Source organism: Pongo pygmaeus, chromosome 2 (genome assembly GCF_028885625.2).
Source record: "Pongo pygmaeus isolate AG05252 chromosome 2, NHGRI_mPonPyg2-v2.0_pri, whole genome shotgun sequence".
Classification (NCBI taxonomy): Eukaryota; Metazoa; Chordata; class Mammalia; order Primates; family Hominidae; genus Pongo; species Pongo pygmaeus.
Window position 1 is genome coordinate 148872858 of NC_085930.1, and position 22330 is coordinate 148895187.

At 40.9% G+C, this 22330-nt stretch overlaps 1 protein-coding gene across 1 annotated transcript in view; it reads left to right on the top strand.

Moving 5' to 3' along the window:
- The window catches only part of CLSTN2 (calsyntenin 2), a 639444-nt gene that overhangs the window by 231842 nt on the left and 385272 nt on the right, over nucleotides 1-22330 (top strand). The window contains exon 2 of the mRNA XM_054480135.2: nucleotides 10321-10443. Coding sequence (XP_054336110.1) covers nucleotides 10321-10443 — 123 coding nt within the window. The remainder of the gene's footprint in view (nucleotides 1-10320; nucleotides 10444-22330) is intronic.

The following is a 22330-nucleotide window of genomic DNA, read 5'->3' on the forward strand; positions in this document are numbered from 1 at the left end:
GGAAAAGTTGTGCTCACTTCGTTTACCAGTGACTCACTCTATGCTGGGCACTGTGTTAGAAACTGTAGACATCGTCATGATTAGAATGGGGCCTCCCCGTCAAGGGGCCTCAGGGTTCTTCAGGAAACGGGAACAAGGAAAGAACCAATGGTGACACAGTAGACCTGTGGCATGAGAGCAGACAGTACAGGGTGATGGGAGAACAGGAGGGCAACTGGGGGAGGGGAGTGAGCTGAACCTGGAAGAATGAATAGGAGTGTGGGCACAGGGGTAGACAGCACAAGTATGGCAAAGGCCTGGATAACCTAGAGAGATTGGGGCCTAGGGTAGCCTCATCTAATCTCCTAGTGGAGGGCAGGACAGCTTCCTAGCCTAGTATCCTGGTGGCGGAAGGGCAGAATCAGATTTGCCTAGACAAGGATCCTACCCCAGCCTGACTGAAGCAAAGAATAAAAATACTTTTCAAAATGCTATTATAATAATTACAGTTAGGAATCATTTTATTACAAGAACAGATACTCAAACTAGTACAGTTTTTCTTTTAAAAGTTGGAGGAGAATAACTATTGAAAGGCTTCACTTGGCAGCCTCAGACACCCCACAGAAGGCTGATGAGTCTGTGAAAAGTGAGCAGGGGATGGGCTGGAAAACAGGAGTGGAGAGGTGCCTACAGCCACTTGGGGTCCATTTCTTCTCTCTGCCTATCTACTCTCAAACCTTGTGTCTCCTGGCAGATGGCTGTCTCTGATTTAAATGGATTTTCAGCTCCCCCTAAACTTTGAGTGCTGATTGCATGAATGCTAGCCCCAACTCCCTATTAACTTTTATCTCAAGATTTCAAGTGCCCATTGCCAAATGAGCTCTAGTTTCTGGCCTGTGAAATAAAAGTTTCAAGGTCTAATACATTGGCCTACTCCACCCATCAGTTACCCCAAGGGTCCAGTATCTATCTTGGCCTAAGCAGTTCTACTAGGAGATCAGGTCAGAAGAGGAAGTTGAGCATGGCAGGCAAAAGACCAGCCTGACAATTGGAATAATATATTTACCAGAGTATAGTTAACCTTGTTAGACCATTTTGCAATCAGTAAAGCATGTTTTTTACTCATAGTTTACTTTTACTCAGGGAGCAGTATTGGAGTTTTAAAGACCCAGGGTTGTCCAGAAAGGTCAGAAAGTAGCCAGAAAGGTCAACTTTAGGTAAAAGCGTAAAGATTCAAAAGGTAAATCATCAGCCACTTGGCCCTGCTGCTTGGATGGAGCATTAATACACTTTTTTGCAGTGGAAGCAAAGAGAAGAGAGCTGAGGAGCTCTCCTGAGGAATGCATCTGTGCTTTAGTTAAAGGCACATTGGGTGGCAAGACCTAATTTCTGTGTAAATGGAGCAGAAATATCACACTGGTATTTCCTCTGCATGAGTGCAAAGACACGGGCATTTTCCAAATGCTGAAACATCATGGAAAAGAGATAAGAAAGAGGCAAGAAGTAGTCCTAAAGGGGCATGATATGACACAGCTCAGCCTCCAGATGGGATGTGCAGAAAACAGGGATATTATCTTGTCAAGAACTGATAAAAACTTAGTTCTTCTGAAGTTACATTCAAATGAAGCGAAGCATGAGCTGACTAACCTCACTCTATTGGAACAAAAAGGCAAAGCATTTTGTTCAGGGAGGGAACATCAGGCTATGGAACAGATTAAATAAGGAATAACAGCCAAGCCACAGGCATCAACAGCCACTACTTCTTTCTGGAAAGGAGATGGTTCTCCAGCATCCCATGAAGCCAGGATTTGGAAGTAGCTCCTGGATAATTTCTGTACATGCCAAAAAGCACTGGGTAATGTGAATGCCATCTCAGTCCAGCACTGTGGCTGGCCTTGCTCCCTCAAACTTTGTTCTACAGATAAACCAAACTATTTACATTTCCCCCAAGATATATTAAATGCTTTTATCATTGGGCCTTTGCCCATCCACGTTCTTCTGCCTGGAGCCCTCCACATCCTTTATGCCTGCTTAATTCCTGCTGCTCGTGATTTAGGATTACTTTCCGGAGAAAGTAAACTCTGGGTTACCTTGACTGAGTTAGCACTTCTCTTTTTCCATAGCACTCTGCTCTTCCTCTTCTTACCTACCTCTTACCGTGTTGTTTACCTCTCTAGTCTGAGAGTCTTTTGAGGACTAGAACTTTGTTCTTGCCCCACATGTATTGAGGCATAATTTACACAGACAGAATAAGATTCATCTTTTTAAGTGTGAAGTTGGATATGTTTTGACAAACGCACACATGCAGAAGTGTAACCACCACTACAATCAAGATACAGAATGGTTTCATCTTCTTAGAATATTCTTTTGTTCCCTTTTACAATCAAATCCCACCCACCCCAAACCCTAGCCACTACTGATCTGTTGTTATCTGTCCCTATAGTTTTGTGTTTTCTAAAATGTCCTATGAGTGGCATCAAATAGCATGCAGTCTTTTTTTGTCTGACTTCTTTCACTTCATTTCACCAGTGAAATGCTTTGGTGATTCATCTATTTTGTTATATGGATCAGTAGTTGTTCTTTTATTGCCGAGTGGGTGTCCATTATCTGGATATACTGCAATTTGTTTATCCATTCACTAGTTGACAGCCATTTTAGTTACCAGTTTGGCACTAAGTATTCTGAATAAAGATTCTGTGATCATTTCTATACAAGTCTTTCGTGTAATTTATGTTTTCATTCCTCTTGGGTAAATCGTACGAATAGAATTGCTGAGACATTTTATAAGAAACTGCTAAACTATTTTGCAAAGTGACTGTATTAGTCTTACATTCTTACCAACAATGTCTAAAAGTTTCAATTACTTTACATGTTTATCAGAACTTGATATTGTCAGTTTTATTTTAGCCATTCAACTGGTGGTGTGGTGATATCCCAGTGTGGCTTTAATTTACATGCCCCTAATGACTACTGATGTTGAACAAATTTTTATGCTCTAATTTGCTGTTTATATATTTATTTTAGTGACAGGTATATTCAATTTTTGCCTTTTGAAAATCAAATTGTCTTATTTAATTGAAAGAATTATTTATATATTTTGGATACAAGACCTTTATGAAATGTTTTGCAAATATTTCCTCCTAGTCTGTGGCTTACAAATTTTTTTAGCGTTTTTCAAGAAAATAAGAGTGTATCATTTTTATAAAGTTTGAGGTTATCAATTTTATCTTTTATGGGACATGCTTTTTTTTTTGGATCCTTCTAATCTAACCGAAGGACACTAAGATTTTCTTGTATGCTTTATTTTAAAGGTTTTATAATTTTGACTTCAACATTCAGGACTATGACTCCTATAGAGATAATTTTTGTTTATGGAGCACAATACGACTGGAGTTTTTTTTTTTTGGCATATAGATATTCATTTTTTTCCAGGAGCATTTAATAAAATAGCTATTCTCCTCCTCATTTAATTATCTTAGAACCTTTGTCAGAAATGAATTGACCATATTTATGTGTTTATTTCTGGACTGTTTCTTCTTTCTGTTGATGTATACGTCTATCTTTATATTAATACCACACTATCTTGATTAGGGTAGGTTTGCAGTAAGTTTCAAAATTAGGTAGTATAAGTCCTTCAACTTTGTTCTTTTTTCCTAAAATTATTTTAGCCATGTCAGATCTTTTTCATTTATATGTACATCAAAAATCCTGCTGGTAATTTTGGTTAAGAGTTACATTAAATCTATATATCAATTTTGGGGAAAATTTACATCTTAAGTATATTGAGTCTGCCAAATAATGAACACTGTGTATTTCTCCATTAAAACCTCTTCAGATCTTTAAATTCTTTCAGCAGTGTCAGGGTTTTCAGTGTACCAACTTTTGCATATATTTTCTGAAAATTATTGCTTAGTGTTTCATGTTTTTGATGCTATTGTAACAGTAATTTTTTTAAACTGAAATTTCCAGTTGGTTTCTACATAGAAATACCATTGCTTTTTTAATATTGACTTTCTATCCTCTGACCTTCCTAAACTCTTATTAGTTCTAATAGCATTTTTTATTCCATAGATTTTTTACTTTGGTGATGGTGTTCCCTGTGAATAATGACAATTTTACTTTTTCATTTCCAATTTAATGTTTTTCTTGCTTTATTGCACTGGTTAGAACCTACAGTACAATGTGAATAGAAGTGGTGAGAGTGGACATCCTTGTATTCTTCCTGCTCTTGGAAGGAAAGCATTTATTCTTTCACCATTAAGTATGATATTAGCTATAGGTTTTTGTAAAAGTTCTTTATCTGGTTAAGAAAGTTGTTTTCTATTTTTCATTTGCTAATAGTTTTAATTATAATTTTGTCAGATGCTTTTTAAAAGACTTTTTTCTCATTTTATCTCAATGTGTATGTTTTCTGTACATTTTGGATACTCCATTCATATTTATTGAAGGGAGGAAGCTGGGTAGAATATTTCTGAGAGTGCAAGGGTACACTTTAGCTACCCAGGATCGTGAGATGGGGTAGGGGGAGTTATGAGTATTTGAATCCCTGCTCTGTTCCTGGGTACTATGTTTGCATACATCATTTCGTGCAATTTTCACAACATTCCTGAGAAATAAGTATCTTCATTTTACAAATGAAGAATGAGTAATGATGGGATGATTTAAAAGCTATAACATAATTGAGCTCAGAAGAAATTTTATGTTTCATTACTCAATAGGAATAAAAAGGCAATCATTAAATTCAGGAAATAAAAATATACAAATGAGGCTGCTTCCAAATGTGATGCAAGCTATGATCATAGGAACATGATTCAGCTATTTGATGGAGTAAAAATAAAGAATCCAGTTGATCTGGATGCAAACAGTGTTGTCCTCAAAATGATCATTTGACCACTAAGAAGAATAAGTAATTATTGTACAATACTTGGCTCATCCATGAATGATATCTTCATAGTCGAATTAATGTAAATTAAGTTATTGGTTTGCAACCCTGATGATTTTATCTATAGACAAAGGATAGAAGGCAATTTTGTTTATGAATCAATCTTGACAAAGCAAAAATCCTGATGTGACGGAAGATAGAATGTGGGAAAGAAAGGAGAAAATTTGGGGGATGTTAGCATTCTTACTTTCCAAAATGAGAACATTTAAATCCCTCTAAGCCTCAGTTACTCACCTGCAAAATGAGAAATAAAGTATTACCCAGTGGGGTTGTTGTGAGGATTAATGAATGTATGTATGTCAAATGCCTAATATGTGATAGGTACCCAACTAACTGAAGTAGTGACAGAGAGGAGTAAAGGAAGGCAGACCTGTGCATAGAAGGAAGTCAGCTCATTTCCTAATGAGGGAAAAACCTCAACTTTAAAGTTGGTCTATAAATCACCTCTCCTGCAGACATTGTCACTGCCCAGCAAGCAGGGTAGTGAGTCTGAGTAATGAAAAAGCAGCAGCTGTGTGTCTAGCACAGGACGTATGAATGACAGAACAACACTGTAAGTGGCATCACCATCAGCATTTTACAGTCGTGGGAATTGAAACGCTGAGAGACCACCGGATTCACACAGGACCAGGCAAAAGTGGCTAAGTCAGGGCTAAAACCAGGAACTGCAACTTTAGATTTCATTGTCTGACACTGAGTCTATCTAATTTAGGCCATTTAGATAGGCACAATGAATCTGAAACACTGGGTGAGCTCCTGGCATATGCTTTGTACACAGTTCTAATGAACAGGCCCCTAGGTTTAATTAAGGGGAAAAAAGAGTTAATTGTTTCTCCCAACAGCTGCAAATTATTTACATTGCATTTGTGTCGATGGCTAATAAAAGAGCAAAGGAGTGTGGGGACAGCCCAGGGTGGTTGTAATTTTTCCAGGGTCCATAATGAAGCATCAGTCTGAATGCCAAAATGTGAAAATGGATGTGCCTACTGTCCAATTCACATCTGCAGTGTCCAGAGCTTCTCTCTGTTCTAGGCATGGTCCAGTCTGTAAAAATGGGTTTCAAGGGCCAAGACCTGAGAATAGCAAGGCACATGTCCCTGCCTCATTAGACTGCTTTCCAGTTAGTTTTTGATTGCTGTGGAATGGGTGAGAAGGAGCAAAATGGTGGCCTTGGTTGAGTCTGCCACTGCTCCTGGAAAAGCTCGGAACTGACCTTTGAAGGATGATGAAGTGGGAAGGGGACAGCCACTGCTTCAGAGCTGCTCTCAATTCTATAAGCTCTCACTTTGCTGTGACTACTGAAAAATTTGTAATGTAATATATAAAATATATACTGTATAATGTGCATTATATATATTATATAATATATATTGTATATTATTATATGTGTGTGTGTGCACTTCTCAGATATCACAAAGTATGAGTTCCTGGTTTTCCTACTTATTAATTTTTAACCATATAATCACCTTGGGAAAGTTATACCTTGTGGAGGTAGTTTATTCATCTATATAATGATCATGCCTACCTCACAGGATGCTGTGGGAAGCATTGCATATGTGACCACACCTTTTAAACTATGAATTAGGGTGTGAAGTTTGGCATCGGAACAATTTTGATTATTCTAGACCCCCTCTAACCTGTTATTTTGAATCTAATGTACCTACTCTGTATCCAGACTTCTGTGAGGGCACTGAGGGTGGGCGGGGGGGGGGGGTCACTAAAAAAGAGAAACCAAACAGCTCACAGTTGAGTAATCAGATTAAAGTTTTAGAAAGATCACTCTTGATACCAGTGTGCAGAATAGACTGGAGTAGGACAAGATTTCCAATGGAGAGACCAGTCAGGAGTCCCCTGCAGCCATCCAGATAGGAGTGGGTTGGGCTAGAACCCATCAAACAAGACATACAAGGGGAAGGAATTGGCAAGAACTGGGTTTTCACCAGATGAGGTGAAAACTCCTGGCACAGTCTTATTTCAGTTCTCTACCCTTCATTAGTACCTGCTGATATAAGTATACTGTATTCATTTGCTGGGGCTGCTGTAACAAAGTACCACAAACTGGGTGTATTCATCCATTTTCTTGCTGCTGATAAAGACATACTCAAGACTGGGCAATTTACAAAAGAAAGAGGTTTAATTGGACTTACAGTTCCATGTGGCTGGGGAAGCCTCACAATAATGGCAAAAGGCAAGGAAGATCAAGTCCCGACTTACATGGATGGCAGCAGGCAAAGAGAATGAGGAAGACGCAAAAGCAGAAACCCCTGATAAAACCAACAGATGTCGTGAGACTTATTCACTACCACGAGAACAGTATGGGAGAAACTGCCCCCATGATTCCAATTATCTCCCACTGGGTCCCTCCCACAACACATGGGAATTATGGGAGTACAAGATGAGATTTGGGTAGGGACACAGAGCCAAACCACATCATTCTGCCCCTAGCCCCTGCCAAATCTCATGTCTTCACATTTCAAAAACAATTATGCCTTCCCAACAGTCCCCCAAAGTCTTAACTCATTTTAGCATTAATCAGAAGTCCACAGTCTAAAGTGTCATCTGAGACAAGGCAAGCCCTCTCTGCCTATGAGCTTGTAAAATCAAAAGCAAGCTAGTTATTTCCTAGATACAATGGGGATACAGACATTGGGTAAATACAACCATTCCAAATGGGAGAAATTGGCCAAAACAAAAGGGCTACAGGGCCCATGCAAGTCCAAAATCCAGTGTGGCTGTCAAATCTTAAAGCTCAAAAATGATCTCTTTTGACTCTGTGTCTCACATCCAAGTCACCCTGATGCAACAGGTAGGTTCCCATGGTCTCGGGAAGCTCCACCCCTGTTGCTTTGCAGGGTACAGCCTCCCTCCCAGCTGCTTTCATGGGCTGGTGTTGAGTACCTGCAGCTTTTCCAGGCACAGGTGCAAGTGTCAGTGGATCTAGCATTCTGGGGTCTGGAGGACAGTGGCTGTCTTCTCACAGCTTCACTAGGCAATGACCCAGTAGGGACTCTCGGGGGGGGCTCCCTTCCACACTGTCCTAGCAGAGGTTCTCCATGAGAGCCCCTCCCCTGCAGCAAACTTCTGCCTGGGCATCCAGGCATTTCCATACATGTTCTGAAATTCAGGTGGAGGTTCCCAAACCTCAATTCTTGACTTCTGTGTACCTGCAGGCTCAATACCATGTGGAAGCCATCAAGGCTTGGGGCTTGCACCATCTGAAGCCTTGGCCTGAGCTCTATGTTGGCCCCTTTCAGCCATGGCTGGAGCAGCTGGGATGCAGGGCACCAAGTCCCTAGGCTGCACACAGCTCAGAGACCCAGCCCACGAAACCACGTTTTTCCTTCTAGGCCTCAGAGCCTGTGATGGGTGGGGCTGCCATGAGACCTCTGAACATGCCCTGGAGACATTTTCCCCATTGTCTTAGGGATTAACATTGGGCTCCTCATTACTTATGAAAATTTCTACAATTGGCTGGAATTTCTCCTCAGAAAATGGGATTTTCTTTTCTATCTCATTGTCAGGCTGTGAATTTTTCAAACTTACCTGCTCTGTTTCCTTTTTAAAACTGAATGCTTTTAACAGCACCCAAGTCACCTCTCGAATGCTTTGCTGCTTAGAAATTTCTTCCACCAGATACCCTAAATCATCTCTCTCAAGTTGAAAGTCCCACAAGTATCTAGGGCAGGGGCAAAATGCTGCCAGTCTCTGCTAAAATATAACAAGAGTCACCTTTGCTCCAATCCCCCAACAAGTTCCTCATCTCCATCTAAGACCACCTCAGCCTGGACCTTATTGCCCATATAGCTATCAGCATTTTGGGCAAAGCCATTCAACAAGTCTCTAGGAAGTTTCAAACTTTCCCACATTTTCCTGTCTTCTGAGCCCTCCAAACTGTTCCAACCTCTGCCTGTTACCCAATTCCACAGTCACTTCCACATTTTTGGGTATCTTTTCAGCAATGCAACACTCTACTGGTACCAATTTACTGTATTAGTCTGTTTTCATGCTGCTGATAAAGACATACCCCAGACTGGGCAATTTACAAAAGAAAGAGGTTTAATTGGACCTCTTACCATCCCGTCTTACATGGATGGCAGCAGGCAAAGAGAGAATGAGGAAGCTGTAAAAGCGGAAACCCCTGAGAAAACCATCAGATCTCATGAGACGTATTCACAACCATGAGAACAGTATGGGGTAAACCACCCCCATGACTCAATGATCTGCTACTGGGTCCCTCCCACAACACATGAGAATTATGGGAGTACAATTCAAGATGAGATTTGGATGGGAACACAGAGCCAAACCATATCACTGGGAATCTGGGAACAAAACTTATTGTCTCACATTTATGGATGCCAGAAATATGAAATCAAGGTGTTGGCAGGTCCAGGTTCCCTCTGAAGGCTCTAGGAAAGGCTCCGTTCCAGGATTCTCTCCTAGCTTCCTGTAGTTCCTTGGCTTGGGGCTGCACAACTTTATTTTCACATGAGATTCTCTCAGTATGCATATATCTGTGCCACAATTTTCCCTTTATATGAGTACACTAATCATATTGGATGCGGAACCACCCTAATGACATATTAAAACTTGATTACCTCTGTAAATATTCTATCTCCCAATATGTTCACATTCTGGGATTCTAAGTGTTAGGATATCAATGTATTTTTTTATGTAGAGGACACAATTCAACCCATAAAATATATTTGATATGTATTTTCAGTGTATTAATTATTCATTGGTTAATATTTAATTCAGCTAGTCAAATTATTGAAGAACAATTTAAGTTACTAGATGATTTAGACCACTGAGATACACAGTTTTTAAATGATCAGAAAATATTCAAATATCTGTTGTATCTTTGCATATATAATGATACTTATATGTGTGTATACATGTATACATGTATTTAAAACGCAGTAACTTCTAATGATGGATCAGATTTGGTTGAGGTCACAACCTGAGCATACATAGTAGTAACTGCTAGTTTATTGAGTGACAAAGGACTTTAACTCTGAAACATCTATTAATAGATGGTGGCATTACAGAATTAAAGCTTTCAGTCAGTTCTCAATAATATCTATCTATACTGGATATCCAGACATACAAATAATGGGATTTTGATGAGGTGAAGAACCCACAGTCTTAGAGGCAAAACAAACAGTGTTTGATAGTCAATGCTGTCTCTCACCTTCTGAGTGCCTTGGGTGAGGTGTTGAACCTCTCCCTGCACTTCTCTGAAGCTTTTCTGGGTTTAAAATGGGATTAACATGCTCCATGTCTCTCATGGGATTGTTGGATGAGAGCCTATGATTGGGCAAATATACAATCTTAATAATACATTATTATGGGTTTGTTATTTAAATAATGATCCTTTTTGTTTTTTTCCCCCTATTTTCTAGTCAATAAGCACAAGCCATGGATCGAGACTTCATATCATGGAGTCATAACTGAGAACAATGACACAGTCATTTTGGACCCACCACTGGTAGCCCTGGATAAAGATGCACCAGTTCCTTTCGCAGGTGAGATTATGGCTTCGTACGGCTGGGCCTGGCTTACTTTGAAGATGTGCTGTGAAATCTCCACAAAGCCCAGAATATGGCTTTATAGCTATTGTCACCACCCTGTGCATCTCTAGATCAGCCTGTGATGTTAAAGCTGTATGCCTCTTATTTCTGGGATGGATTCTGGCTATCCTTATGTTTTTGTTTGTTTGTTTTTTCCTTCATGTTGCCTCCAGTGCAAGACCCTTGTTTCTTCTTCTTCTAAGGAGTGGTAAATTGCTGAAGTGGCCTGTGGAGTTGGTGAAGTTGGATTAGAAATGTTCTTAGGGGAATTTTACCCATAGAGAGATGACCTATTGGCCCCACTACCAACATGTAATTGATAAGTGGAGACTCATAGCTTGGTAAATTGGCAAGAGAAAAGAGAGAGGAAAAAAAAGACCAGGAAATATCTGCTAAGAGTGCACACTTGTCCTTGAGCTTCCAAGTGGGTGTGTCTCTGGAGGAGGAATCCCAAGGCAGTGCCATATTTCCCTCTTGTGGCTAGAGAGCCTCTCACTATCATCAAGGCTACCTCTGCTTCCTCCTCGGACCCTCTTCAAGGGGTAGATCCCAGGAGGGGTGAGTGAGGAACTCGGCTATGCTTCATGCTTCCATGGATTTTGGCAAAGAGAAGGGACTGGTCATGGCAGTGGGACGAGGGATTAGACAAAGGATTTCTGAAGATGCCTGCATCATGAGTAATATTGTTAACATTTTATAACTGTCGGGAGAAAGACCGGAAATTTAATGAAGGTTTTCAAGATTTCTGGAAGATTGCTTTATGATAGATGGGTGCCAGGCTGAGGTTTTCACCACGATGAAGTCTATTTTTTTCTGACAGTTTGCTTGCTGCATTATGAGCTGCTTGGGCAGAGAAAAGGGGGTTCTTTTGCACTTCTAAGAGATAAGCTTTGTGAAGACATCTTTCATTATGGAATATTATAAAGTATGGAGCGAGAAGGTAGTTATATTAAATGGGGAAATTCAGTATTATGTGAAGATAAACCCATAAGCATTCTTGCAAAGAGTGAGGGAGATACTCTACTCTCAGAAGAAAGCTTTATTTTATGTAGAATGAAAACCACCAAGGGTACCTGTGACTTCCATGATGTTTAGAATTGAGGCATTTCCATACATTTCCCAATCACCCTTAGAAGTCCCAGTTTTACCAAATGCCAGTTGGAAGTATAAATTCCTTGCAGTCTTTACCACAAAAGATGAAGTATCTTCCCTAAACCTTCTTTGCCAGTCTAGGAAGACTCTAACACATCTCTTTCTTGGACATAGCTAATAATGGTATTAGTCAGCAATTATCAGCAACCCCCGGAAATGAGATTTTTAAACAAATATTAGTAAAAATGTTTGGGTCATGGAAATGTTTGGCTTATTATGCACTTAAAAAAATAGATGCCAGATATAGTGGCTCATGCCTGCAATCCCAGCACTTTGGGAGGCTGAAGTAGGAGAATCATTTCAGGCCAGAAGTTCAAGACAAGCCTGGGCAACATAATCAGAACCCATCTCTACAAAATAATAATAATAATAATAATTAGCTGGGCATGGTGGTGCATGCCTGGTTCTAGTTTCTCAGGAAGCTGAGGCAGGAGGATCGCTTAACTCAAGGAATTTTAGATGGCTGCTGTAAACTATGATTGCACCAACTGCACTCTATCCTGTGTGACAGAGCAAAAAATAAATAGAAACAACATTTAGAAATTGAGAGATTTAGCATAAAAATGCAGGATTATGGTTTATCTTGATAAATCTGAAATACACAGCTGAATAGTGGCTTTCCTTTTTCCATTGAGCATGAACCCCTCGCTTCCCTCATCCCCTTTCCTCCCAGCCTATATGCAGAGGCCCTTCCACCAAGAAGATCCTCTCATTCACCTTTCCATCTGAACATATGACCCCTCTTTCAAATATGACAGAGAAAAATAAAAGACAAACAGGAAGTAATCAGATGACATGAAGTCATTGCAGTGTCCTGAGGCTGGCACTTTAAAAGATGAGCAATGTGTCTAATTGTATGTCTACCTTTAATGTCCTGTTCTCGTCTAATAGTGAAAGGGAAACCGAAGTCATTGAATAAGCTGTTCTACAGTAAAGTTATAAACTCTCTAGTGTACAGACCACAATAGAAAAAAAAATACCTCAAGCAAATCTGATATTTAAAAGTTTGGACTTACAAAAGGTTATTAAGTTTGTTGGTTACAGGGCCGAAGAAGAATTAAATGTTTCATCTGAAGACTCACAAAAGGATTTCCTTAAGTCAGAAACCCACCAAATGCCTTTAAACTTGAATTTGTATTCTGACCATTAGATGCACCCACAACTGTTCAGACACTTTTTGAAACCATAGTTTCCTTCTAAGCCAAGTCCTGAGTAGTTATTTCCATTTAAAGACAACTTCTATACTTCTATTATTTGCAGCTGCCTTAAAAGAGTCTAGCTTAATGCATCAAAATATAATCCTCTGAGCTCTTAGGAGTAAAAAATAAAGGTGATTTTAGAATGGCCAGAGCTATTTTTCTCAGTGTTATTTATGATCAGCTCTAAGACAGGAAACAGGCACTAGCCATCCATCCATGCTGCAGGCGTTTATTTTAAAACATTTATCTTAAAAAGAAAATACCGAAGATTTATTTCAGATCCCTATCATTCTCATAAAATCGAAAAATTCATATCTGCCAACTCCATCACTCCTCGAAGTCAACTGAAGCTTTTAGTCCTCCCTTATCAGCTGCTTTTGTATTGTGTGTCAGTTTTCTCACCCCTTTCCCAGTGGTCTTTATTTCTCATTTAGCCCAGGAGGTAGGCTCTAAGCTTTGTGGAAGACAGTGCCATCCATACCATTTGTGCTCTTATTTCTCTTTTCTGTCTCCCCCTTTAATTTTTTTTTAAGAAAAATATTTTACACATAGATTCTGCCATCTTACACATATCATTTAGAATCATACATGATCTCACATGATTTTCATTTAAATATTATGATTGCATTTTGTGTATAAGTGCAAAATTCAAAGATTTAACATAGCTTTTATGGTATATCTCCTGATTATGACAATAACAAGTGAGATATATAAGTATTTATTGTAGAAACTGGAAAATACAGTGAAACACACAGTAAAAGCGTGAGGTATATGTTTTCATAACCCCAGAAAGGCTCTTTTAACATTTTAGTATATTTCCTTCTTGTCATTTTTCTACCTTTTGTTTTATCAAAAATTGTGATCATGCTGGGTGCTCATGCTTGTAGTCTCAGCACTTTGGGAGGCTGAGGAGGGGAGGATTGCTTGAGCCCAGGAGTTTGATACCAGCCTGGGAAACATGGTAAGATCTTGTCTGTACAAAATAATAATAATAATAATAATTAATAATTAGCTGGGTGTGTTGGCACATACCTATAGTTCCGGCTACTCAGGAGGCTCAGTCAGGTAGGAGGATGAATTGAGCCTAGGAAGTTGGGGCTGCAGTGAGCCGAGATTGTGCCACTGCACTCCAGAGCAAGACCGTATCTCAAAAAAAAAAAAAAAAAAACTTGCTATTATACCTCATTTTGAATACTATAACTTATTTTTTCATATTAATGAAAATTTGCCATTTTATTACATATTTTTCTGAAACTTTTTAAATGACTACATGATTTCCTATTTAATGAGTGTTCTAGAGTTTACCATTCTCTGACTGGTAGTTTGTCTATTTCCAATTCTCTTTTATTATAACATGTGTCCACATTTCAGATTCTGTTGTTTGGATGGATTTCCAGAATTTTAGTTGGCCAAACATTTTAAAGGTTGTAAAACATGTTATATTGCTTTCCAGAAAAGTTGTATGAGTTTGCAGTTTCATTCACACCACCCAAGTCGCTCAGTCCCTGGCCCTCATAAGGTTCATTCGGACGGTGTGATTTAGTAGTAGCCTTACTGTCATCATCTGTAAAATAATGCAAGCTTTCCGGAGCTGTTTGTTGTTTTGATGAAATTTAAAGAGTGTCTATGACACATCTTGCAATGATTCAAGATATAGGAGAAGTTTAATAAATTTGAGTTTCCTATTCCATACCCTCCTCCCTGCCAGTTTGGCAGGGGAGATAACTAACTCAGAGAGGCTAAGCAACTTGCCCAGCATCCCAGAACAGGCTAGCCTGGGGCTGAATCTAGAGCCAGGGCTTCTCAGCACTTACTCTAAGTTCTCTTTCCCTGTGATATTTCCTTTTCATCTCTGCCCCACCTGATTAGTAAAGTGCTGATGCTCGGTCAATGAAACCTCCCTCAGACTTCAGTCAAGTCCACTAGACTTGACTCAATTCTCAACGCAGTGTCTGAGCTCTGTAGATTTGACCTTCTTAGAGAATCAGATACAGAAAAGAAAATCCTTGAGTAATAATGAAAATCCTGTCTGCTGCATGGCAAAAAATGATAATGAAAGCAAGCTGGGCACACCATGAACTTATTAATTTCTACCTGTGCCCCACCGAGGCCTGTTAGGAAACTGTAGAGACTTTTAAATTTGAAGGGAATTAGATTGCCTTTCAGAGATTATAGAACTGCTCATTTGTCTACATTGGGCCAGTCTGGACTTGTCTTTTATAAGAACAGGGCTGCAGAGAATGATCAGGCATAATTGGCTGACTTCTCAGGCTGGGTGACTCTCTGAGGGCTGCCCAGAAAATTGCCTGGGATGTGATTTGGCCTGGTTTTGATTAGCTGGTTACAGTGCTGGTTGCAGCTGGGAATGCTCTTTCATACATGGTTAACTGTCCTTTTGTTCAGGGCCTGCCAGTCTATCTGCCTCCTTATCTTTGGACCTGCCTCAGGGTCTTGTTCATGCCTCAGGCCCTATAGGTGCCTGATGGCGAAGACCCTTTCACAGGGATTGGGATAGACCCTTGGCAAAGCCTCTCCCACATGCTTGGGATAGCCATGTGTATTATAGTGAGAAGGGAAGGCAGACGTTGTGAATGGTCACAGGCTTTGGCCCAAACTCACATAGGCTCTGCCACTTACTAGCTGTATGATCTCAGATGAGTCACTGAACTACTCTGAGGGACAGTTTCCTTATATTTAAAATGGGGGTAATCATAGTACCCACTCCTGGTGTTAATATGTAGATTAAGTAAGATACTAATGCAAAGTGCCTAGAGCTCTCTCTGGTAGCCAGTAGACACCCAATAAATCATAGTTGTGATAATCATAGCAATGATAATAATGAGGGTAATCAGAGTAATTGAAATTTGTATTATTATCAGTAAGCCACAAGTGTTTGATTCATTTGGGTTGATTACAATAGTGCAATTATAATCTGTGATTTTTTTTTAAAAGAGAAAAGTTTTGAGTTTGTTCTAAGGCTTGATCACCCGTTTGTACTATCAAGGTATGTTGCCTAGATTGTTGGGTAGTGTGATGGTGTGGGACAGTCAGTTAAATAATATAAGGGAAAATAGCTTGAAAATTGTGCAGAATTCTACAAATAAATATCAGTTAAGAATAAATTTTCTTACATTCTACCTATAATGTATCCCTATGGAATAATCTATTAGTTGAAAGATAGAGTTTCAGACTGTTGCAAACCATGTGTCCTTTTATTACACACACACACACACACACACACACACACACTTAGGTCCAAACCTTACCAACCTTGGGGAACAGGTAGGTCAGCTATTATGATTCTGTTTGCAAATGAGGACATTGAGGCTTAGGGAAATTTCAAAAACTGTTCAAACTTACCTAGCCAGGATGGATCAGCCCTGCCACTCAGTTCCATACTCTCAGACTCCAAGTCCTGCCTTCTTTCTCCTCTGCCAATTTTCCAGTGTGTAGGACTTATCTCACTGAAAGTACAAGATTTACATGATACCCAGACATAGCATTAAAGAGTGCTGAATCGCATGCTGAGTGAGTCATTCCCCTTTACATTCTGTTTCTGATCATGTCCAGGAGAAAGGTGCAGCTTAGGAGGTTCAAGACATCTTCAACACCACTCAAATACTTGCTAATCTCTCTTTTTGACAAACAGGGAGCAAGTTATATCACCAAACCTTCAGTAAGCAACAACATCAAGCTAGAATTTTAATAACATTTGGTTGTATTTTATTTAGATTATTCTGTATTCAAGGCAAGGATTGCTGGCTTTTCATTTTAGTCATTCTCTTTTAAAATAAATGCACTGGAGTTTTTAAAAACACCAAATTAAAAAAAATTGTAAGTAAACTAATATTTAGGCAGTTTATGGAAGCAGCAAAAATGATGAAAGAGGTCCGTGAGTGAGAACCACATGGGATATTGTGGAATAACCACATCGGATATTGTGGAATAACCACATTAGGACCTCATTTCTGTATCCAGCGCCTTCAGGATCATGGGCACAGGACCCAGCCTTTTTCAGTCTGTCCTGTCCCACAGCTCTCTGAGCTCAGACCTTGCAGCAGAGATGCCATCCACATCAGTCTCACAGTAGATGTGCCTTTGCATTCCAAGCTGGTTTGTTTGGGGGCCATTCCTGGGGACCAGAAGGTCCTGGCATCCCACTCTGCTTCCCACACAGTCATGAGGCTTCAGCCAAAGGTCAATTCATCACCCTCCCTGCAGAAAATCAGCTTCAGACCCATCTGGAAACCACCATCTGGGCTACTGCCTCACACCTACAAGATTCTATTGTGTACTTCTCCATCATATTCTGTGCTCAACATTGATGCCCCAGTTCTGTCCATGGCGTCCTGTCTGGAAGGAGTTTACTGGCAGTAGCTGGGGGCCTGTGAAGATGGGCACCCACAGCTCCTCCTGTGCTAAGTGGTCAGAGGCAGGCTCTGAGGGCACAAAGCCCATGGAGGAAAGCTGAAGAGGATGCCTCAAGAGGATGGCTGGAGGAGGGACTAAGAGCCAGAATACAGAGGAAGGATGACAGGTGCAGGCTTCAGTCAGCCAAGAAGAAGAGGGTAAAAGGTCCCGGGTAAATACCTACAGCAGGGACCATGGATTTCATGGTCTGATTGATGGTAGAAGGTGAGGGATGGGGTCAGCAAGACCTGTGACACCCATGCACCAGTGACCCTTACCCAGAGCTTTTGAACTTTCTTAATAAGAAGACTATTGATAGATCCTGCTTTAGGCCAAACTAATGTTTAGGGGACAATCAGTGGATACTTTTGGGCCATTTTCCCTCATTAAGGTTGAAAGGGGACACCCACGGAGACAGACTATCCTGGTTTGCTTGGAAAGGAAGGATTTCCTGGGATGTGTGACTTCTAGTGCCCAAATCAGGAAGGTCCTCATAAACCAGAATGAGTGGGTCACCCTAACAGGAGACATGTGGAGTTTCAGGTTAGAACACTTGAGCACTGGCACTAGGAGATAGCTTGAGAGAAGCAGTTGAATGTAGGAATGTCAAGTTTTCTGGGACTCTGAGTTAATGACAATACTATACTAAAACAAGATGAAAAGTGAATAATGAAATCAATAGTAATAGCAGATCTGGTGCCAGCCTATATACTAACTGTGCGAATTAGAAACTGGTGCCCCTTCTTATAGATGGACAGTGTCTCACTCCAGAGCCCATGGCTTGGCAAGTAGAGAAAAAAGTGGATTTCTGCCCCTACTTGCACCCTGGGCCATACATCATTGTATAGAAAACAACTTGTACACAACAGCACTGAAAATTAGCTAATGTTTATACACACCAGGCATTATTTTACACACACTATATCATAATTTTAACAACAATCCTCTGAAATAGGCATTATCATTATTTTATGGGAGAGACTGATGTTAAGTCAGATTATATAATTTGCCAAGAACACAGTAGTAATGGTGAAGTTGTAATTTCAGCCCAGATGTCTCCAAGTATTGCTGTGCAACAACCGCCCCAAAACTTATGAGCATCAAACAACAACCATTACTTCTTTCTTATGAGTCTACCTGCTTATTGGGCAGCTCTGCTCATCTGAGCCAGGCTCAACTGATCTCAGCTGGGCTTGTTTATGTCTCCACCGGCTGTTAATGAGTAGGCCGTAGGCTGGCTGTTCTGTACGGTGACTTTGGCTGGGATGACACTGTTCTCCATGTGTTCTTCCAGCAGGCTACCCTGAGCTCTTTCCTTAAAGTGCAGAAATGTAAAAGCATGTTGGCAAGCAGCTACTTATGACAAGTTTGTTACTGTCTGTATTAGTCCATTTTCACAATGCTATGTAAAGAACTTCCCTGAGACTGGGTAACTTACAAAGAGGTTTAGTTGGCTTACAGTTCTGCCTGGTTGGGGAGGCCTCAGGAAACTTACAGTCATGGCAGAAGGGGAAGCAGACATGTGGTAGCAGGTGAGAGAGAGAGTGAAGGAGGAAGATCCCCTTATGAAACCATCAGATCTCATGAAAACTCACTATCATGAGAATAGCATGGAGAAAACCACCCCCATGAGAGAGTCGGCTCCCATTAGGTCCCTCCCTTGACCCTTGGGGATTACAATTCGAGATGAGATTCTAGTAGAGACACAGAGCCAAACCATATCACTGTCCCACTGGCTAAAGCAAGTCCCATAGCCAAGCCCAGAGTCAGTGCAGGAGTGAACTACTAAAGGGCGTGGGGGGTAGAGTCATCAATGCAATCATTCCATCACAGCTCAACTGTAGGTCACAATTATTCACATGCCTATTTCATGTAAAACATGCTCATCCCTATCCTAGGGACCCCCAAAATGTATCCAATCATGGCATCTGGCTTAAAGATCAATATTTTGTGATCCTTATCAGAACTGGATGCAGCTCCTCTTGATTCAGAGGCCAATAAATGACAAATTTTCTTCCCGCACATATACACCAGGGGAAGGAAAACTCAATAAGACTCCCACTCCAAGAGGAGAAGAATGGGAGGCACATAGCTACCGCTGGTGTGGCCCATAGCAATTCTGATATCCTGCTGGAAAAATGTTGCCAGGTACTCCCCCATTTTGAGAGTGATTCTGCTCCTTAAAACGGGCTCCCCTGTTTATTGTTCTCTGCTGCTCCCTGTTAACCTCTTTCATCATCATTTGGTTTTGTTTGCTATATCCCAAGTCCGGGGGACTTGGCAAGAGTCTGCAGAATCCTCCTGAGTTCAGGATCCTGGGCTTAGTCCCTAAGAAAACTCTTTTCATTCATCTTCACATCAGTGGCTGACTCTGTCCAGCCTCAGTGCAAGACAGTGGTTCAAACCTGGAACTCCAAAGTCAGGGCTCTTTATAAAATGAATCAGGAAAAACAAAAAATAAAGAACAAAACCCCCAACCACCTTTCTTTTTTTCTATTGGAAGAACACTTTAGAAGACTCAACAAGCTCCAAGCTTAAAGACATTCTGGGATATCAGAGACTTTAAATCAATGGCATGCTTCATCGACAAGTAATGATGCAAACACATTATGGTATTTTCCCTGCTCACTGCCCCGGTGGTCAAATTTCAAGCCCCATGACCCAGCCCACCTGATCAACTGTGATTGGGCTGGGGGTGGGCACCTGACCCAAGCTGCATCCTAACTTGCTAGCTGGATTGAAAATATCAAATAGTGCAATTGGCTTCCTGTTTGAATGCTGAGAGGTTAAAAGGATAGGGGTGCAGGGCAGATGGAGATGGTGGGGGGCACTAGGGGAAGAGGGCAACTGTTGCAGGTGAAGCTTCCATAACATGCTCAAACTGCAGTTAGGAATACCCTGTCAGCAGAGTGAGGGGAGGACAGTGGTCTCAGAGAAGCAGATGTGCCGAGATGGGAGGGAGTGTGTGGTCCCTGAAGGGAACGATAGCCTCAGTTCCTGAGTAGTCCTGGTGTCATATTGATCCTGAATTTCCACAAAATCATCTTTGTTGTTGCACTTTTATCCACTCTATCTCTTGAGATGGGTGAGTAAGAATAGCTCTGTCCTTGGAAACCAAAGAGGCCTAGTGAAAACCACCTGTTATATAGTTTACTGTGTTAAGGGGACATGGGGCATCATTAAAGCTGAAGAAGAATGAAAGACCCAAGAAAGCTCGGAAAAGATGGCAGCATAGAGAAGAATGAACTGGGAATTTGAAAACATTGAGGAAATCGTCTTTTAAAAAGACATAACTGGCAATCATCGTAGCAAAATCAATGATATTGAGAACGAGCTCCTACTGCCAGTAATTGGACTGTTTAATAACCAAGCTTAGACAAGTTAATACCAGTTCAAATTTCTCCTCCAGAAGCCATTTCTGTGGCTTACTGCAGTAGCCATATTGAATAGTCCTGGAATTGGACCCCACCACAAATGTTAATTATGAACATGAATTTTTAAGGTTAATGGTTTTACTTTAATGGGAATTTGGGGCCTCTGAAAGTCCTAAATGTCTCAGTGAACTTGTTTGAGATCACAAACCAAAGAACAAGAGTGCAACCAGACATTTATAGTTTATTCTGCTTGGCAGTGTCCAGAGTGAGATCACTGAATACCTTGGCATGAGTTCAGAGCTTGATTTTATTATCTTGTAGCTGCCTGTAATCACAGATGAGGCATCAAAGGCCAGCTGTCCCCCATGAACCTTGACAGTCTATATAAACTAATTACTTCTTTATGAGCCATCCTTTCAGAGGTTTGAAGAGAGGGCCTATTAAGCCAAGTTCAATATGATCTACAAACTTTAAAAATTATTATTTATCTAAGTTATAGTGCTGGGCCGCCACGGTAAGTGACATCATTTGCAATGGTTGGCTTGGGTGGCTGTGACTTCATTGAAATACAATTTGTGTATTTTTTTAAATGGAAAGGTGAATCCCAGTGTGTTATGGATTCTTTCTGCACATTAATGATACCAATAGCAAATTTCGAAGAGCAAGGAGTTAAAAAAACAAAACGAAACAAATTTGGGAAGTGAGGGCACAGAGGCACGTGAGCAAACGACTTTTTTTCTAACTCTACCAAGCTGTGGGTTGCAAGGGCAAGGTTTTCATTCTCTTTGTCCCCAAATCCACTGCATGGCCCTTGGCCCTTTCCTTTTTTTGTGCCTCTCCCTTGAAGTCCCTGAAGAGGTGAGACACCAGGTATAACACTGCCGCCTGCCCTCTGCCACTCCTTGGGCCATTCCTCTTGGCTGCTATTCCCTGTTGCCTGTCATATCTTCACTGAGGCTGCCTGTGCTGCTCTATCTCCCTGATATCCCTGAGATGAGCCTCCACACCAGCCTCACATGTGGCAGGCTGGCCATACCACGGGGTGTATGCTCTCAGCCTCTGTCTCTTGGTGACCACTGCCTGCCTCTGGATGCTTGTTACTATAATGCTGTCCTCACCAGCCCACCCTGATCCTGACATACCCCTGGATCATGCTGACCTCCCTTAATCGCCCCTCTCCCCAGCAAGGAGGAAAAGGCCTTTCTCTTCTGGCCTACTCTTGCTCAGGAGCTCCATCAGAGATGTTGTTTAAACTCTTAGTGATACCGTTCTTTCTGTAATCTCATAGCTTTTCCTTTTCAGAGAAGGCTTGATGCTCCCAGGTTTTAGGTCTGAGTGATATATTCAAATATAGGCCTGAGCTGTCCTGTGGTAGGTAAACTTCCACTCAAGTCTTTGCTGCTGGTTCTGACCTCTGCCTGCTCAATTGTTTCTCATGTGTTGTGCTTTTCTTTTCTCTCAAGAGCTGATATTCCTGGCTTTCATCTGGTTTCCACTGTGTCTGTCCACTCACTCCTCCTCTCATGCCCACATTCAGTTCATCAGACATGACTATAAATGTATCAACTTTATTTACAAGAGGGCACTGAGCCAAATGCAACCCAACGTGGTATAGTCAGACAGCAGGGGAGTGCTGAGACGGGCCATATAACTCCACCTGCTCCATATCAAAGTCTCACTTCCACCCCACCCAGGATTTGATATCAG